The 17,839-nt window shown below is 45.9% G+C and overlaps 1 protein-coding gene across 1 annotated transcript in view; it reads left to right on the top strand.

Annotated features, from left to right (window-relative positions):
- Nucleotides 1–13,549, top strand: part of TGM7 (transglutaminase 7) — a 37,323-nt gene extending 23,774 nt beyond the window's left edge. Inside the window, exons 2-11 of the mRNA XM_019644869.1 lie at nt 506–624; nt 2,231–2,359; nt 2,450–2,627; nt 6,865–7,003; nt 8,329–8,432; nt 8,844–9,086; nt 10,229–10,555; nt 11,018–11,178; nt 13,012–13,145; nt 13,390–13,549. Of these exons, the coding sequence (XP_019500414.1) occupies nt 506–624; nt 2,231–2,359; nt 2,450–2,627; nt 6,865–7,003; nt 8,329–8,432; nt 8,844–9,086; nt 10,229–10,555; nt 11,018–11,178; nt 13,012–13,145; nt 13,390–13,549 (1,694 nt within the window). The remainder of the gene's footprint in view (nt 1–505; nt 625–2,230; nt 2,360–2,449; nt 2,628–6,864; nt 7,004–8,328; nt 8,433–8,843; nt 9,087–10,228; nt 10,556–11,017; nt 11,179–13,011; nt 13,146–13,389) is intronic.
- Nucleotides 13,550–17,839: the final 4,290 nt, after the last annotated feature.

Here is a 17,839-nt window from a genome sequence, read left to right as displayed (position 1 = left end):
GGCCGGCCCTACAAAGAATTTTTAATAGCATGATGAAAATGTTCATAGTGTGATGTTAATTGAAACAGATTAGGAGATGGAACACAATGTGATATGTAATTGCATTACATATATGTGTGATATGTAACTGTATCACATATATGTGCAGAGAAAGACTGGCCAGAACACACCAACATGTAATGGTGGGTGTCTCTGAGTAATGGGAATGAGTGATTTTCATTGGTTTCTTTCCATCATCTGTATTTTCCAAATCTCTACAACAAGCTTGCCACTTTTGCTATCAGGAAAAGATATTCATTATTTTTTTTCAAGTATAGATGATCTCTCTGGCCTCTAGAAACTAAGCACATAGTAGATGTTTAAGGGGTCCACTCTTGATTTCTATTATCATCAACCTACTGCTTCTCCTATTTTCCAGCAAGATACTTTTATTACTGTTTTTCAATCTTATTCCTCTGTTTTTTGGTTTGGGGTTTTACCCCCTCCACTACTCTTAACCGCTCAGAGGATGACGTCTACCTGCCAAGTGAAATACTGCTGCAGGAGTACATCATGATGGACTATGGCTTTGTGTACAAGGGTCATGAAAGATTCATCACCTCCTGGCCCTGGAACTATGGGCAGGTAACACTATCACGGGAAGGTGGGCTCACCAAGGGCCACTAACAAAAGTCAGGGTGCGCAGTGCTGGGCCAATTTCCCATCCAGTAAAAGAGGCAAGGAAGGGAGGGGAGATGCCTTTCCTTTTTAGTTTTTAATATTTTATTATGAAAAACGTAGAACATAATCCAAGTAGGCAGACTAGTATAATGAACCTCCATGAACCTGTCTCTCAGCCTCAATAAGTGATCAATTTAGGTTGAATCTTGTTTCATCCATACCAGGGGTTTGCCATCTATAGCCCTTGGGCCAAATATAGCCCACTGCCTATTTATGCATGGTCTATGAGCTAAGAATTGTTTTCATATTTTTTAAATTGTTGAAAACAAAATTTTTTAAATAATATTTTGTGATGTGCAAATTATATGAAGTTCAAACTTCAGTGTCCATTAATACCATTTTATTGGAGCACATGCTCATTTGTTTAGGTGTCGTCTGTGGCTGCTTTTGTGCTACAGCAGCAGAGTTGAGTAGTTGAGACAGAGTCCCTCTGGCCCACAAAGCCTAAAATATTCACTATCTGGCCCTTTACAGAAAAAGTTTGCTGATCCCTGGTCTACACTCCTCCACCCCCACACCCCACCTCATCACTGGATTTTTTTTTTTAAGCAAAATTACAAATGCCATATCATGTAAGCCAGTCATATTTCAGAATATAGCTCTAAAAGTTCATGACTCTTTCTGAAAAACCACCACAATACATTATCACAACTGAAAACATGAATAGCAATTCTTTAATAACATTAACTGTCCAGTCAGTATACAGAGCTAGTGGACCTTTGACTCTGGGCAACTTTTCCACTGTTAACCACCAACCATGGCTGGTGTAGTTTCTCTCTTCCTCCCGTTGCCTTCTCAGCCCTGTGCGCACACACAACAGCAGTTGGGGGAAGCACAGAGCCTTGCTGAGGAAGATCAGTTTCCCTGTTCTCCAACTGTGACAACTTGTGTAATTTTTTGAAACTGAGACAAATACTAGCGCATTTGGCAGCCAAAAGGGTTGCAACTCGTCACAAATATGTGCTGTAAATGAATGTCATGAACCTACACTGGCTTCTGTGCTGACAGCATCAGCTGAATCCTCTACTTGATTTAAGGCCCTCCACTCTCTTCTCCTTCTCACGTGCCTGGCCCTATACGGATCCCTCTGATCTTTTCCCACAAGTCCTCCAGAAGTGAGAATCTCTAAGCCCCTGTCCTTGGTACCAACCATGTGCAAAGACCTCAGGCAAATGCCCCCACCCTCCTCTCTTCCTGTCTACCTCATCCTTCAAAGCCCACCAGATCCAATAACCTTCTCTGATCTCTTCAGTCAACAAAAATCTTTCATCTCTCCGAATTCTGTTTGCATTTCCCATCAGGTCAGCCACACAGGTCAGTTTTTGAGAATTCTGAATTGAATACATTCCCAATTTGATTTATAAGCTCTTTGAAGGCAGGCCGTTGTCTGATATTTAGCTCCACCCCCACCCCCATACACCCTTCCCTAAAAGTCTATACTGACTTGAAGTTTCAGAATTCTAGACCCTTTTATGCTTCTCTTTTTTTGTCCTTTACACTCACCTGGAAGTTTGAAGAGGACATCATAGATATCTGCTTTGAGATCCTGAACAGGAGCCTGTACTTCTTAGAGAACCCGGCCAAAGACTACTCCCAGAGGAACAACGTGGTGTATGTCTGCAGGGTGGTGAGCGCCATGGTAAGGATGCGGGAGCTTCCCCACCCCTGTCTGCGGACAGCCCGAGCTTCCCCTGGGCACTGTGGAACCCCACCCATGTGTTCTTTGCAGATCAACAGCAATGATGACAATGGTGTGCTGCAGGGGAATTGGAGCGAGGACTACTCCACGGGGGTCAGCCCACTGGAGTGGAACGGCAGCGTGGCCATCCTACGGCAGTGGTCAGCCAGGGGCGGGCAGCCTGTGAAGTACGGACAGTGCTGGGTCTTTGCAGCTGTTATGTGTACTGGTGAGTGAGGGGAGACAGAAGTGCAGAATCACTCATTTCATTTTCATTATAACCCTTTGAGGTCGGGCTCTGATATCTCCATTTTCACATGAATTAACTGTGGCTTGCCTACAGCCCCACAGCTAAGGAGTGGTGGGCATTCAGCTCTTAACCAGCATGTTCTATAGTCTCGAGGAACCCTGTACATTTACCCAGGAGGGAGGTTGGCCTGTTTTAGTCTGCAATCTCCTTGATGGAGCAGTTAGACTATTAAAATGGTCACCTAGGGGCCGGCCGAGTGGCTCAGTTAGTTGGTTTAGAGCTTGCTCAAGAGTGCGAGCTCTGAGCAACAGGCTCGCCGGTTCGATTCCCAACCTAAGCTGAGCTGCTGCTGAGCTGCAGGATGGCTCGGCTAATAAATAATAAATAAATAAATAAATAAATAAATAAATAAATAAATAAATAAACAGTCACCTAGATAGAGAAGCTTGTGGTCCCAAAGTGGAGGCAAAATTGGCTTCTTTCTGTCCCCTGCTCAGGCTTCTAAGCTCAAGGAGTCTGGGACAGATCGGGGAAAGCTTGAGGTACAAGCAGATGGTCTGGGAGAGCTGATCTCACCTGCAGGCAGAGCTGGCAGCTCCCAAATAGTTCTCAGAGAGTTTCTTGAGAAGTTACAATTAGAGATTCGCTACTTTGCTAACTACCTTTAAAGGGCATCAATGTTTTATGCATTATTAGTTATTTACAATTTACTGCAAAATCATTGATCAGATTATCTATAAAGATAGGGAAAGATGGAAAGTACTGAGGTGCCTGCCTGCCTTTTTCCTGTTACACTGTGGTGCTCAATCATTGTTAGCTGAATTCATGGGTTGTCTGAGTTGGAGAATGAGGGAGCGCAGAGCAGGGAGGACAGAGACAAGGGACAAAGTTCTAGATTTTTCTGAGAGGGGCAATAGAGCATCGCCGTTATATATAGGTGCTGCCAACAGAGGAGAGGTTTAAATCTGTGTTCAAATCACATTGCTCATCTGTTTTCACTGGGAAATGCTCAGCATTTAGTATAGTCAAATTTGCCCTGGATGGGAAGCCCCTGACTAGGCAGGTATTATGGAGGAGGGCTTGGGCCTTTAGACCCTGGGATCAGCGGGACAAGGTCTGCATCCTTGCTGCATCTGCATACCTCTTCCCACTCTCAGGCCCTAGAGTTCTGAGGCCATTGAGCAAGGGCAGCTCTGCTCCTGTCAAGCTGCTTCTGGCCACTTATAACCCTGGTCTAGCTCTCACTCTTGCTAAGGGCTTGTGAAAAGCCCAGAAGATGTGCTGGGAGTGGACAAGTGATTGTGGACCAGTGGCACTCTTTGGGGCTCTTGAATGAATTGAAACAAAAAGATTGGTCAATCTCAATTGTCCTTTTATGTTTCAAAGCCCTGTAATCCTCTCAGCAGCCTCAGTAGGCACCATCTGCTCCTCCTGAGCAGTAGAGGAGTGGGATAAACCTGTCTTTAATTTTTTTTTAANTTAGGTTCCTTGGCTGGGGACCTATAAATTAGACTGAAAAAAGACAGACTAATAAGAGAAAAACAAATAGTTTATTAACATGTGCATTGCACATACACATAGGAGCATACAGTGATGAGTAACTTAAAGGGGTGGTTAGAACTTGGGCTTCTATAGCATCTTAACAAAAAAAATAATGCATTTTTAGAGAAGTGAAAGAAAAAGGAAAGGACTTTGAGTTTCTAGGGCAGCAAATTATAGGATAGTAACTATATGGGGGAACTAATGGAAGATAAGGGCCGGTTAATAGTTGTACAGACTCCTCCAGTGCTTCTCTGTGCTGATGAGGGTCTAGAGCTGTCCCTGGTGATGAACTTCTGTTCTTCCTGATAGAGAGGAGGGAGGACACCTTTACAAATGCATGTCCTGCTTTTAGGCAAATGGGGGCAGGACAGAGTTTTTCTTATATCTGCTTCTTCTCAATTGCCTTTAGCTCGAAATAACCTTTATGCTAAAGTGGCATATTTTGGGATGGCATATTCTACCCTTCAATATCAACCAATTTCTCTAAAAAGTTGATATGAATTTACACTCCCTCCATCAAATATATGAGATAGTCTATTTCCATCTATACCCTTACAAAATAGGTTAAGAGTATTCTTTTAAATATTTTTGAATGAATCAAAGAAGTGATCTCATTATTGTTTTAGTTTTCATTTCTCTGATTACAGCAATACTTCTTAATATTTATAGAAACTTTAATATATTATGGATATTAATCCTGTGTTATATTTGCTGCAAAGGACCTAATGATTTAACTTGTGAAGCCAGCTGAGAAAGCCGTTCTCCTGCCAGCAGCTATTTGAATGCTGAGTGCTGGGTGTAAACAATCAAACAATATAGTTAATCATGTAGACACCATTAAATGAAAATAATATGTCAAAGAAACAACATAGCAGTACCTGATTAACTCACAAATAAGTGGCTCACAGTCTAAGAAATTGCAGACCAGGAGAGAGACCAAGTGGGTCCTGGAGCTGGTTCTGCCCTGAGCAGCTGGCATTTTAGGAAGAGAAGGTTGAGGTGGAACTGTGGTTTTTGTGTTCTTTGGATCCCTAGGGCCTTACAGAGAAGCCAGGGCGACTCCGCCCCAGTTTTTCCACCAGAACAGCTCCTCTTAGGTCTGTTCATTATGTTTTTATTTGAATAAAGTATGATATTCATTTACTTGAAGAAAAAAAAAGGTGGTGATGGTGATGAGGAACCTCCAGAGGAATAGCACAGGCCAGAGATTAAGAGCTAGATTCTGGAGTCAAACTGTCTAGATTTAAATGACAATTTTGCCACTTAGTAGGCAAGCAACACTGGGAAATTTACTTAACCTCACTGATCTCTGCCTGCTCATCAGTAATATGGAGTTAATAATAGGTTGTTGGGTGTTTATAGGGATAGGAGATAATGCATATAGAGCCTGATCTTAATAACAGTAAATATTAGCTAGATATTAAAATATTGTTACAGATGCTAATATACTGCCATGTTCTGAAGTGTCTGGGAAGGGTTTCCTGGAGGAGGTAGATGCTGAATTTTGCTTGAAGTGTGGTTACAGTGGGGACACGTATAGATTGGAAAAGGGGTAGGGACCATTCAGAGGTAGAGCTGGGCATGGTCTATTTNGGCGACTCACGGCAGCCCAGCTCCAGGTTGAGCTGTTGTTCAGCATCTTAGCTGTGGAGGGCAGTGTCACTGGCCCTTATATGTGGGATCCGAACCGGGGTCCTCTGGTGTCCCAAGCCAGTTCTTAACCACCGCGCCACTCGGCCGGCTCTAAACCTATCTTTAAACTCAGCTTGCTGGCATAGGTAGGGATCTATGTTCCAAAGGTCACACCTGGTTATTGGCTTGATTTTATCTGGCCCTGGACAGGTGTAGGTGTAGGTGTGTGTGTGTGTGTGTTGTGCGGTGTGTGGGGGTGGGGTGGGGCGTGGGGTGGAGTGTGGGGTGTGTGTGTGTGTGATGGTGGTGGTGATCTAATGTCTGCTTCGTGTGACTAGATCTGTGAAATTTTAACTCAGCTTTAAAAAGCCTTTGTAGCATGATCCTAAGAGCCACAAGGGGGTGCTGTTGCCTTATCAAAGATGGTCATTGCCTCATACACACAAGTTCCTTTTGTCTCTGAAGTCTTCCATGGATCTGTTAAGTCTATCTTGCTCTTCTATCCATTCTCTGATTTCTTTCTGACCTCCTCCAAACCCTTGTCTTTCAGTAGAATTACAGATCCAGAATTTCCAAACTGAAAATCATCTGGTCCAACTCCTTATTTTGTGACACTAGGGGACAAAGGCCCAGAGAAGTTAAGCTACTTACCTAAGGTCACACAATTTCTCCTCTGATACTGGCCACACTATAGGCCTAGAGTTTTAAATTTTTCTTTAGAATTATCAAATGTTTTAGGTTGTTTTGAATTTGGAAAGTCGCTGAATGGAAACATTTCTAAATGACAAATTGAGTTGTTAATTGTTTTAAATTACCCTCAAATGATTTATTTTCTCCTGGTGGAATGGAGACCATCAACAGGGCAGGTAGGCAGCAGGGCCTGGGTGAGGTGCTCTAAGGATAAAGGAGTTACAGGTATGGGTCTGCAAGAATCTTGGCTTTTCTTTTCTCGTCCAGCTAGAGAGTTAGAAAGTATGCTTGGGAGACCAATGATTCTGCTTGAAATGAACTCACTGATTCTCCATGCTTTTCTTCACATTAGTAATGAGATGCTTAGGTGTTCCAACCCGTGTTGTTTCTAATTTCCGTTCTGCACACAACGTGGATGGAAACTTGACCATCGACACCTACTATGACCGAAATGCAGAGATGCTATCAGCTAAGAAACAAGACAAAATATGGTAAGGGGCACTGTCTCAAACAGATGTCTGCTCTATCCCAGGTAGAGTAGGAAAACTGACCTGTTTCTTTCTGTAATAGCTGTGAGGCAGTATTGCCCTGTATCTTGTTACTGATGCTCAGAGAACAAGTCCCCAACCCAGGAGACTGTTCTGGGTAATTAGATCTTTACATCAAACTCATTTCAGAGACAGAGACTATGGGATAACATTCTGAAGCCCACAACCAAATGAATAGATTGTGCACCTTCTGAATACTGACCTCAAAATCTGCATTCATTTTATTCTTCCTTCATTGGGTCTTTCTGTTTGCACCATTCTCTGTTTCCCCTGTCAGGGCGAAGCCTGAACTAGCTTCCTACTTCCTTCAGTCTTTCTCAACTTCTTCCTCTCCCTACACATACATACATATTCACTCCCTCCCTGTGTGCACTAGTGCACTAGTGTGTGTGAATGTGAGTGTGTGAGTGTGTGTGTGTGAGTGTGAATGAGAGTGTGTGAGTGAGTGTGTGTGTGTGTGTGTGTGTATCTCTGTGTGTCCCTTTATTTTTGTATCTCCAGTCTCTTCCCCTGGTTCCTTTCTCCTCTGCTCTACCGCAAATCTGATTTCCTATTTTTCCTTTTCCAGCCAATTTCCAGGTAAGACCTTTGAGTTGTGTGAATTCGAGCAGTGGTTTAACTGAGGAGGATTTATCACTCATGTAGAATTCTGCCTGTGAGTTTATAACCTGAGTCTAGTCACAAGGATACACCAGACAAGCCCCAAATGAGGGGCCCTCTGGTAAAACAAGGAAACAAATAAATAAACAGAATGCCAATGTAATAAAACAAAGACTGAGGAACTGATCCAGATGAAAGGAGATAGAGCATATTGGACAACTAAATGCAAGGTGTGACCCTGGACTGGATGGAAAAGAATGCTATAAAGGACATTACTAGGTCAACTGATAAAATTGAAATATAGACAGTAAATTAGATAAAATTATTGTATCAATATTAAATATATGAGATTGACAACTGTACAAGATTATGTAAGGGAATATCCCTATTCTAAGGAAATGTGCACTGAAGTAGAAAAATAAACAAATTGCCATATCCGTATTGAAAGAAAGGCAATGATAAAGCAAATAGGGCAAAATGTTCACAATAGATAAATTGGGTATAGGATGTTCTTTGTACTATTCTTATAACTCTACAGTAAGCTTGAAATTACTTCCAAATAAAAAGTTAAAAAAAAAGTTGAAGAAACAATGATATAAAGCACTTAGGATAGTGTCTCATACCTGGCAAACTCCCTGAAAACATGAGTTCTTGTCTCCTTTCTGTAGGAATTTCCATGTCTGGAATGAGTGCTGGATGATCCGGAAAGATCTCCCGCCAGGGTACAATGGGTGGCAGGTCCTGGATCCCACCCCCCAGCAAACCAGCAGCGGTGAGTGAGGACCACCATGGAAGGGTCTGGGCTCCGTGGAAAGGCCCATCAGGATGAGCAGGAGGCTAGAAAGGAGCGGTGTTTTTCTGACTTCGTCCCCTTCCCAAAGTCATAGCAGAGACAGCTTCAGGTCAGGCATCTAACTTTGCCATTGGCAGCTGGGTGACTCGGAGAAATCATAGGCCCTCTCAGTCTCTTCCTCACCTATAGAGTCGGGAAGATGATGCTGGTAACTGCAGTTTCACAGGGTGGCCATGAGGGTCAGCTGAATTAATGGTAACTGCAGACAGGCATTAATGCCACACTGCTCTTCCCCATCTGATCTCCCGACTTCCCACAATCATGACCAGCTGCCCCGGTCCACATGCCTACAATCATGTTAGCCGTCCATAACTCCTGTTCCCTGCACAGGCCTGTTCTGCTGTGGCCCAGCCTCTGTGAAGGCCATCAGGGAAGGAGAGGTCCACCTGGCCTATGACACCCCATTTGTGTATGCCGAGGTGAACGCCGATGAAGTCATTTGGCTGTTTGGGGATGGCCAGGCCCAGGAAATCTTAGCCCATAATGGCAGTTCCATCGGGAAGGAAATCAGCACCAAGATGGCAGGGTCAGACCAGCGCCAGAATATCACCAGCTTCTACAAGTATCCAGAAGGTGCCTGGGGCCCAGGGATTTGAGGAGGGAGGTGGGTATAACTTCCTTTGTGTTGCTTCCTGATGGGATGGCTCCCACGTTAAAACGATTACCACCTACTAACCTCCTTATGGCAAACTCCCAGGGCTTGCCTGGATCCTGGTCATGTGGTGCCAGGTTCGGGGTTGCTGGGTTTAGCAAATAAAAACACAGGGTACCCAGTTCAATTTGAATTCCAGATAAATTCAGATAAATATTTTATTAGTATGTCTCAAATATTGCATATAAGTCTTATAATAAAAAGTATGTGTTGTTTATCTGGAATTCAAATTGAATTGAATGTCCTTTATTTTATCTGGCACCTCCATCCTAGGGTCACCTCATGGTTTCCTTATGTCTTGGCAGAAAGGGGAGACGTGGAAGCTCATGGAGAGAAAGGGCTCCTGAGCCTATGGAAGGGAGTAGATGTCCCTGTGATGAAGGACAGAGTGAAGTCAGGCTGCCTGAGTACTAATCAAAGGCTTGCTATGTTCTAGCTGTATAAGCCTGGACATATTCTTACCATCCCCATGCCTCCACTTTCTAATCTGTAAAATGGGTTAACAGCATCTCAGAGGGATGTTGTGAGGGTGAAATGAAGAAACATGCAGAAAGTGCTTGGAACAGTGCCTCTACAGAGGTCCACAGTTTGGGGTGAGTTGCAGTTAAACCTGAAGGTTGAGTAGCCCCCAAGGACAAGAGCTGACACTCTATATAAAAGGCATGGGCATATATTTTAGAAGTGAGGATGCTGGCAGGGGAGATAAGCCCCTGGCTTTAATAATGATGACAGTGATGATGGTGGCAATATTGACGAAAAAGAATAACTCCTTTAGCCCACATTGTTGGCAACTCTATGAGGCAAGGAGATATCCCCAGGTTACAGATGATAGAACTGAGCACTGAGAGATTAAGGGACTACGGTAGAGCAAGGATTTGAACCCATCACCAAGCAACAGCCAGCCCCATGTTCTCAGCCATGATGCTGTATTGCCTCCTGACGCAGCTATTCCTGTGGTTGGGGCTTCGGGAGCGGAGCTGGGAGTTGTTGAGTGGCTTCTTTCCCAAAGAAGGTCCTCTCCACCCCTCCCACTGATGTCTTTCCTGTCTCTCCTTTCTGTCAGGGTCCCCTGAGGAGCGGTCTGTGTTCATAAAGGCTTCCCGGAAAATGCTGAGATCAGGGAGGACCTTTTCACCCTTCCTGGATCTGCTGGGGTCTGGGGGCTTTCGGAATCAACCAGTGTGGCTGCAGCTTCACCTGGCCGGGACACCTGAGTGGGGCCAGGACCTGCTGCTGAAGCTGCGTGCCGGCAGGGTGCCAGACAGCGCCCACCCCCGGGGGCCCATCAGACTGGAGGTGCGCTTCTGTGCGCAGGCCCTGCTGCACAACGGTGGCACCCGGGAGCCCCTCTGGAGGCAAACAGTGCACTTAAACCTGGACTTTGGGGAGGGTGAGTATGAGGACGGCCTGGAAAGTTACCTATAGGGAAGGTAACTTTGGGGTCATGAACAAAGCTGGGCTGGCCCAACCAGATCACACAGAGACCCCTTGCATCCCAACACACACACACACACACACACACACACACACACACACACACACACACACACACACGCCGGGCAGTGAAGCTGCTGTTGGCATGAAGTTGAATGCCAAGTGCTGTACCTCTCTGCTGCCATCCCACCAGGTGAAACATAGCAGTGACCTCTGGGGGCAAAAGGGGCAGGGTAAGCACACTATCTGTCTCTCTCACATACACACACACAGACACTTTCACACATCCATCTAGACTCACACACATATTCTCTCGCACACCCTACCTTTTCCTCTCTCACATATGTTTCCTTCCCCAGCCCTCTCTTTCTTTCTGAGACTATTCCCCAGACTCAAGATGTCTTTTGTCTGTACTTAGAGATACAGTGGCCACTTTTGCTACCCTACAACAATTACAGAAACAAGCTGACGGATGAGAAGCTGATCCGTGTGTCTGGCATTGCCAAGGTGGAGGGGATGAGGAGGTTCATACTGGTCCTGAAAGACATCTCTCTGGAGCTTCCCCACTTATCTATTGAGGTGAGACATCTGGGCAGAAATGGGACTCAGGGGCCCTCTAACTCACCCAACCCTGGACCTGAGTGTACAGCAGCAAATGAGACACAGCCCCTGCCTCAACACCAAATAGATGACTAAAGCGCAGTATGGTTTGATCTTTTGTGCTCTGTGCAAAGCGCAGGGCTGAGCATGACGTCTTCCCAGAGGAGGTGACATTTGACAAGATACAAATGGAATGGAGGATATAGGAAGACACTATATAGAGACATGAGGTGGAGATGAAGGCATTTTAAGTGAGACAATAGCTTTGCAGACGCAGAGACAAGAAAGGTAATGACGGAATTGGAGTTGGGGAGAGAGATTTGAAAGAAATAAGTCAAATTCAAAAGGGGATTGCTGATAAGATGGGGGTAAGAAGAAAGGGGAAATAAATGAAAGGTGAGCCTCAGATTTGAGTTCAGAGGCTTAAGGGGCTGGTGAGGCCACTGCATGAGGAAGGGATACAAGTGGAGGAAGAATAAATGAAGGGCAGGCTGTTGTTCCCCATCTCCTATTACCAGGGCTCCTTTCCTCAAAGCCTCCTTTCCCCACCTTTTCCTCCCGCTCTGAAAGACTTCCCCTTGGCCTAGTACAAACCTGACTTTGCACCTGGTGGATTTCCAGCAGCACACCTTTTCCCCCACCTCCGCAACAAGAATTGAGTGGCTCTGTATCATAAACCATTTGGCCGCCTAATGGCTTTCACCTAGGCATGATGTCAGGCCAAGTGAAGCCAGGCAGTCTCCACGGTGGGGCAAACAGTGGTGTAGGCAGCCTGGTGCTGAGGTGAGAGTTCTGCCCGTTACCTGGAGCCTGGTTATAACGGGATCCAATGCAAACACATCAGATGCCAAGTAGGCTATTAATTGGTCCCCATTGGTAAGGGACCTGGGGATGATTTGTGTGACTATGATGGATTCCAAAGGTTTCTTTTGCCTATACTTTGGCACCCTTATTAGAGTACAAGAAACTTGAATCTTTTGTTTGAATTCCAGAGAAGTCAGGAGGTGTTCTTCCTTCTCGATTCTCTGGTTGAGCCAGAACATAATCACAATAGGATCTGGGTGGTCAGAGGTCATTTCATTTCCACACTCATTTACCAAATATCCATCATTTGGCTGGCACTACGCTGGGCACCAGGGCTGTAGAAGTAAGTAGGACAGAATCTCTGCCTCCCACTCACAGGCCAAGGTCATGCTGCCCTATGACAGACCTCACATGTCATGCCCTGAATGTACCTGGAAAAACTCAGAGTGTTTCTGCTGATGTATATGAAGACAGAGAAGCATGGGGGAAAGGACCTGGGTTTGCCATTAATATATCCTGTGACCTTGGCCTCAGAATGACATCGCTGATAGCATGTGGATAGCATACATAACACCGGTTCCTAATCCCATGCCTGTGTCAGACACTACTAATCAATTATGGCACTCTCACTGACTATGGATTTGTCCTAGGAATCCTTTTTAACACAGCATTCCTTTTAGCCACAATGAATGGATTGGAGCTAGTATTTAAATTGAAATCTAATTGCCATCCTGAACTAGATGGTGGAGAGGGAAATAGATTTCAACTTAGTGCCAATTCCCAATTGGTGGTGGCTTCCTGAAGTAATGTGACCTATTAAGACAGGCCAGGCTTAATGTGTTAACCTTGAGTACTCTCAACTCATATTCTTTTCTCCCAAAATGTAGTGGCTTAGCTCTAAATAAATAGTCCCTGTGGTCAACAGAGGGATGGGGGAGTGAGATTACTGAATTGGAGTGCAGAAATGAGGCCAGTTACCCACAATATCCCTGTCTTCTCTCCACACAGGTGCCTGAAAGAGCTGAGGTGGGCAAGGCACTGAGAGTCCACGTCACCCTCACTAACACCCGGACGGTGGCTCTGAGTCACTGCAAGATGGTGCTAGAGGGAAGTGGCCTCATTCATGGGCAGATATCCAATGAGTAAGTGTTATCACCATTCACCTGTCTCATGCTGGTCTCTGATAAGGGGTACCTCATGGGGTCACAGGATGGTCCTCAGTGCCCTGAATAGTGCCTCCTTGTTCCCACTTTCCCGCCCTCTTCAGAGAAGATTAGCTCTTTGGTATTGGGAGGTGGGAAGTGCTTACCAACCAGAAGGGGAAACCAAGTCACCCACCCCAGCAGTTACTCCTCAAGGCTCTCACAGGCTCTTTTTGACTTTCAGCCTTGGGACTCTGGTGGCTGGACACACTATCCAAATTCACTTGGACCTCTACCCCTTCAAAGCTGGGCTACGCCAGCTGCAAGTCCGCGTCAGCAGCAGTGAAGTCAAGGACATCAAGGGCTATAGGGACATCTACGTAGCTGCAGCCAGGGCTTCTTGAGCCCCAGCCACACTCTCCTCAGGCCCTCCCTGTCCCCCAGCCCCTCCCCTGGCCCCCTCACTCTCCTGATGCCCTGCTAGTGTCCCCCAACCCCTCCCCGAGTCCTACCCTGTCCTCCAGACGCTTACCCTGTAGCCTCAGCCCCTGCCCAAGCCCTGGCCCCATGCCCAGCCAGCCCCTCCCCACCTTACCTTACTCCTAAAAGTGGGATGTTATCCTTGCTCCTCCTTTGTCCTCTTCCTGGCCTGCCTGGGGGTGAATGAAGCTCTGTTAGAACCACTGTGTATCTTGGGAAGAGACAATAAAGATGTCTTTATTGGTCACTGGTGTTGCCTCTTCTGTGCTAACAAGCTACTTATTGCCACCAGCTGGTCCTCTTGGCCTGGCTGCCTGCTGTGTGGCTGGGCCCTTCCTGCTCTTCCTGTCGTTTCTCCCTCTTTAAGGGCCCATGCACAGAATAAGCCCAACTTGATCCCTCTAAATCAGCCTCTCTGGAATCAAGGGTCACAGTCTCTCCATTTAAACTGCCTTAGTTAGCCTGCAGGCAGCGGCTGGAGGCAGGTCTGGGGAGGACGGCTTGGGTAGGCTGGGAGGACAAGTCACTACCGTGCTATGGGGACAGGCCAGAAGCTGCCCAGCAGGACTTCTCTGCTGCTGGCCTGAGAGCATAGGGAGAGCTGGGCCGGCCCAACTCAGGGTGGCCCCCGAGATAACTGAGGAGCACTTTGTAGCTGGCTGCTCCCCAAAACAGGCCCTCAGTTTCCCTGACCCCATCTTCCCTTCTCTCACTCCCCCTAGTCTTTCAACATCTCCAGGTCACCCTAACTGGCCCCAGTCTCTCTTCCTTTGCATTTTTTTAAAAGATTTTTTTTAAATTGGGGAATTGGAGGAGGGGAACAGACAAGTTGCTGTCCTTTTGTTCTTCAGTCTAGCTGTGGAGGACATTGCTTCACTGGTCCATGTTGGTATTATCATTGTGCTCTTCCTGGGTGAGGCAGATCGGTCACCGGCCTCTGGATGGCTGCTCACGGCGGCTCTTGGCATCTCACATCAGCTTCCGGCTGCTCACGCTGGCTGCTGGCCACACACCGTAGCTTAGGGCAGCCCACTGCAGCAGGGGCTGCAGCCTACGCCTTCACCGGTGACTCACGGCATCCCAGCTCCAGGTTGAGCTGTTGTTCACCATCTTAGCTGTAGAGGGCAGTGTCACTGGCCCTCATGTGGGATCTGAACCGGGGCCCTGCTGCTCATAGCTGGTGTCCCAAGCCAGCTCTGAATCAACACGCCACTCGGCAGGCCCTGCATTTTTTGTTGTTGTTATTTTAAGGTCAGAGAGCCACTCTTTTGTATTTTCTTCCTGTGGTTCTCAGGATCATTTGTACTCATTCTAGATAATTTGGAAAGAACAGAAAAAGTGAAAAGAAACAAAAGAAAAATCACTGCTAATTTTCCCCATTTCAGAAGAAATCTCTGCTAACATTTTGCCATGTATCTTTCTGGCCTTCCCCCCACCCCCTTTCATTGTGTTTTTTAGTTATCATTACATGACTATCATCAAAAAGACAAGAGATAATAAGTGTTGGTAAGGATGTGGAGAAAAGGGAACCCTTCTGCACTGTTGTTGGGAATGTGTACTTGTTCACCCACTATGGAAAACAGTCTGGAGGTACCACAAAAAGTTAAAAATAGAGCTACCAAATGATACAGCAATTCTACTTCTGGGTATTTATCCAAAGGAAATAAAGTCACTATCTCAAAGAGATATTTGCCTCCCCACGTTCATCGCAGCATTATTGACAATAGTTAAGATATGGAAACAACCTAAGTGCCAATGGATTAATGGACAAAGAAGATGTAATATGTACACAATGGAATATTATGCAGCTGTGAGAAAGAAGGAAGTCCTGCCATTTGCTACAACATGGATGGACGTTGAGGGCATTATGCTAAGTGAAATAAGTCAGAGAAAGAAAAATACTATATGATTTCATTTATACAGGCACACCTTGAGGATACTGTGGGTTATGTTCCAGACCAGCGCAATAGAGCAAGTCATAATCTTTTTGCTGGTGGAGGGTCTTGCCTTCAACTTGTAAAACAATGCAACATCTATGAAGCTCAATAAAACAAAACACAATAAAATGAGGTATGCCTGTATGTGGAATCTAAAAAAGCTGAACTCCTAGAAACAGAGAGTAGAATGGTGGTTACCAGGGGCTGGGGATGGGGGGAAGGGGGAGATTTTGGTTAAAGGTTATAAACTTCCAGTTAGAAAAACAATAAGTTCTGGAGCTCTAATGCACAGTGTTGTGATTATAGTTAGCAATACTGTATTATGTATTTCAAAGTTGCTAAGAGACCAGATTTTAAATGTTCTCACCACAAGAAAGAAATAATTATTTGACCTGATGGAGGTGTTAGCTAATGATGGTAATTATATTGCAATACATAAATGCATCAGATCCATATGTTGTACACCTTAAACTTACACAATGTTATATATCAATTATATCTCAATAAAAAAATAAAAAATAAAGTTATTACAAATTGACACCTCTCCATCATGGAAAATTTAGAGGATCCAGAAACAGAGAAGGAACATGTCCTCCCATGGGTTCGCAGGTGTGGCCCTCGTCCTCTGTTCCTCACCTGCTCAGTGACGACAGGTTCATTCTGCTCTTCTCATCAGCCTCGCCTCCTTCTTTTCCTCCTCTGCCTCCTCCTCTCTGTTTTGTATTTATTTTGCTTTCGCAGGCTGCTTTGGGCAGGAAAGGCAGGAATCTGCACACCCACACTCCACCCTGTGTGCCAGGTACACCCGTACCCATTAAATGATATGGACATTTCTGTGTGGCTTTGTCATTGCTTTGTCACTGCTGTGTTCCAGGTGGCTACCTGCCCACCCATTGGAGACCTGGTACCTGGGCTGGCTCCTGCGGAAATCTGAAACCTTGCTCCATTTTTAGAGTGCCGGGTTCTCCTTTGTTTAGTCACTGCCCCTCCTGTCTGGTGGCCCAAAACTGCCTGGCTGTGTCACTTGTGTCACTGGGGGAGGGACAGTGGGCAGGCTCTCTACTAGGCCTCCCAGGGGCATGAGGATATTAGCCATCTTTAATTTTCCAATTGACCTTTCAAATATTTCCTCCCCCGAACTAAAAAGTGGCTTAAAAAAACAGGGAATAAAAGGGTGAGAAAAAATAAATAAATAAATAAATAAAAGAGTGAGGGTGTTAGGCAGTGAATTTTATATGTGCATGTATACACACACTTTCAAATCTGATTGGAGACAGAGAGATTTGAAAATACAGGAAGGAGGGCGGAAGCTGGTGACTGAGGTTTCTGAGTAGAGAGGATAAGGGACCCAGGAGGCAGGGGGACACAGGGAAAAGTGTCCCACAGGAGGGAAAGGTAGTGTAGGTGTGAGTGAGGGGTGCTTTAGAGTGTCCCACCCACTCCCTAAAAAGATCCTTTCCCCTCTCCTTTTCTCTCGCTTCTCCCATCTGTTCTTTTCTCTCTTACACACTCACTCCAAGAACTTGTACTTTCCTTACTAGAATCAAAGTCACTCACTGGCATCCCCACCCTCTCACCTATTTCCAAAGCGCTTCCATGAATCTTCCCACGTTTTCTTCCCCTAGTGCTTTTATTTGAGAGTCGTCTGGGACCTGGCAGGTCTCACTCAAGACAATACCTCCACCAAAAAATAAATACCAAAAAATCATACCGAGGTGATCCAGAGTGGGCTGTGTTTGCATTTGATGTCCAGGAAGTGACTTTCCAGGATCAAAGAGAGGGCTCAGGTGCTGAGCAGAGTTCTAGGCATAAGAGGCTCTCTCAGCTGTGAGCTGAAGTCTTGGGATCCTGATATTCCTCCCTGCAGGGTGCAGCCCCTCTACGTTCCCCTAGAGGCCCCATCAGCTCATCTCTCCCACCTGCTCACCCCCACTATAGCACAGCACCTGCCAGTGAATGCCCCATTGCCCAAGGCTATCAGAGGCCCACGTGGCACAAGGCCCTGACAGTTCATTGGGCCACACTTCATCTTAGACGAGAAAAAACTGCCAAGAAAAACCTGAGGGCAAGTAAGAAAACCAGTTGTGATCTGCCCAGTAAGCAGGTGGCAGTGTTTCAGCCAGCCCCACCTTAGGTGTCTCCTGGAGTCTTGGGAATGGAAGGGGAAACAGACACTCCAGGAGCAGTTTCCTGAAGCTCCAGGCTATCCAGGTGTTCTGTGGGGAGCAGCCCAGGAATCAGAGGCAGTCACCATGGCACAAGGTAGGGGAGGCCCAT

This window comes from Hipposideros armiger, unplaced genomic scaffold, assembly GCF_001890085.2.
Source record: "Hipposideros armiger isolate ML-2016 unplaced genomic scaffold, ASM189008v1 scaffold_92, whole genome shotgun sequence".
Taxonomy (NCBI): Eukaryota; Metazoa; Chordata; class Mammalia; order Chiroptera; family Hipposideridae; genus Hipposideros; species Hipposideros armiger.
Note: the sequence above shows the minus strand (reverse complement) of the source record. Positions and strands in the feature narration are given on the sequence as shown.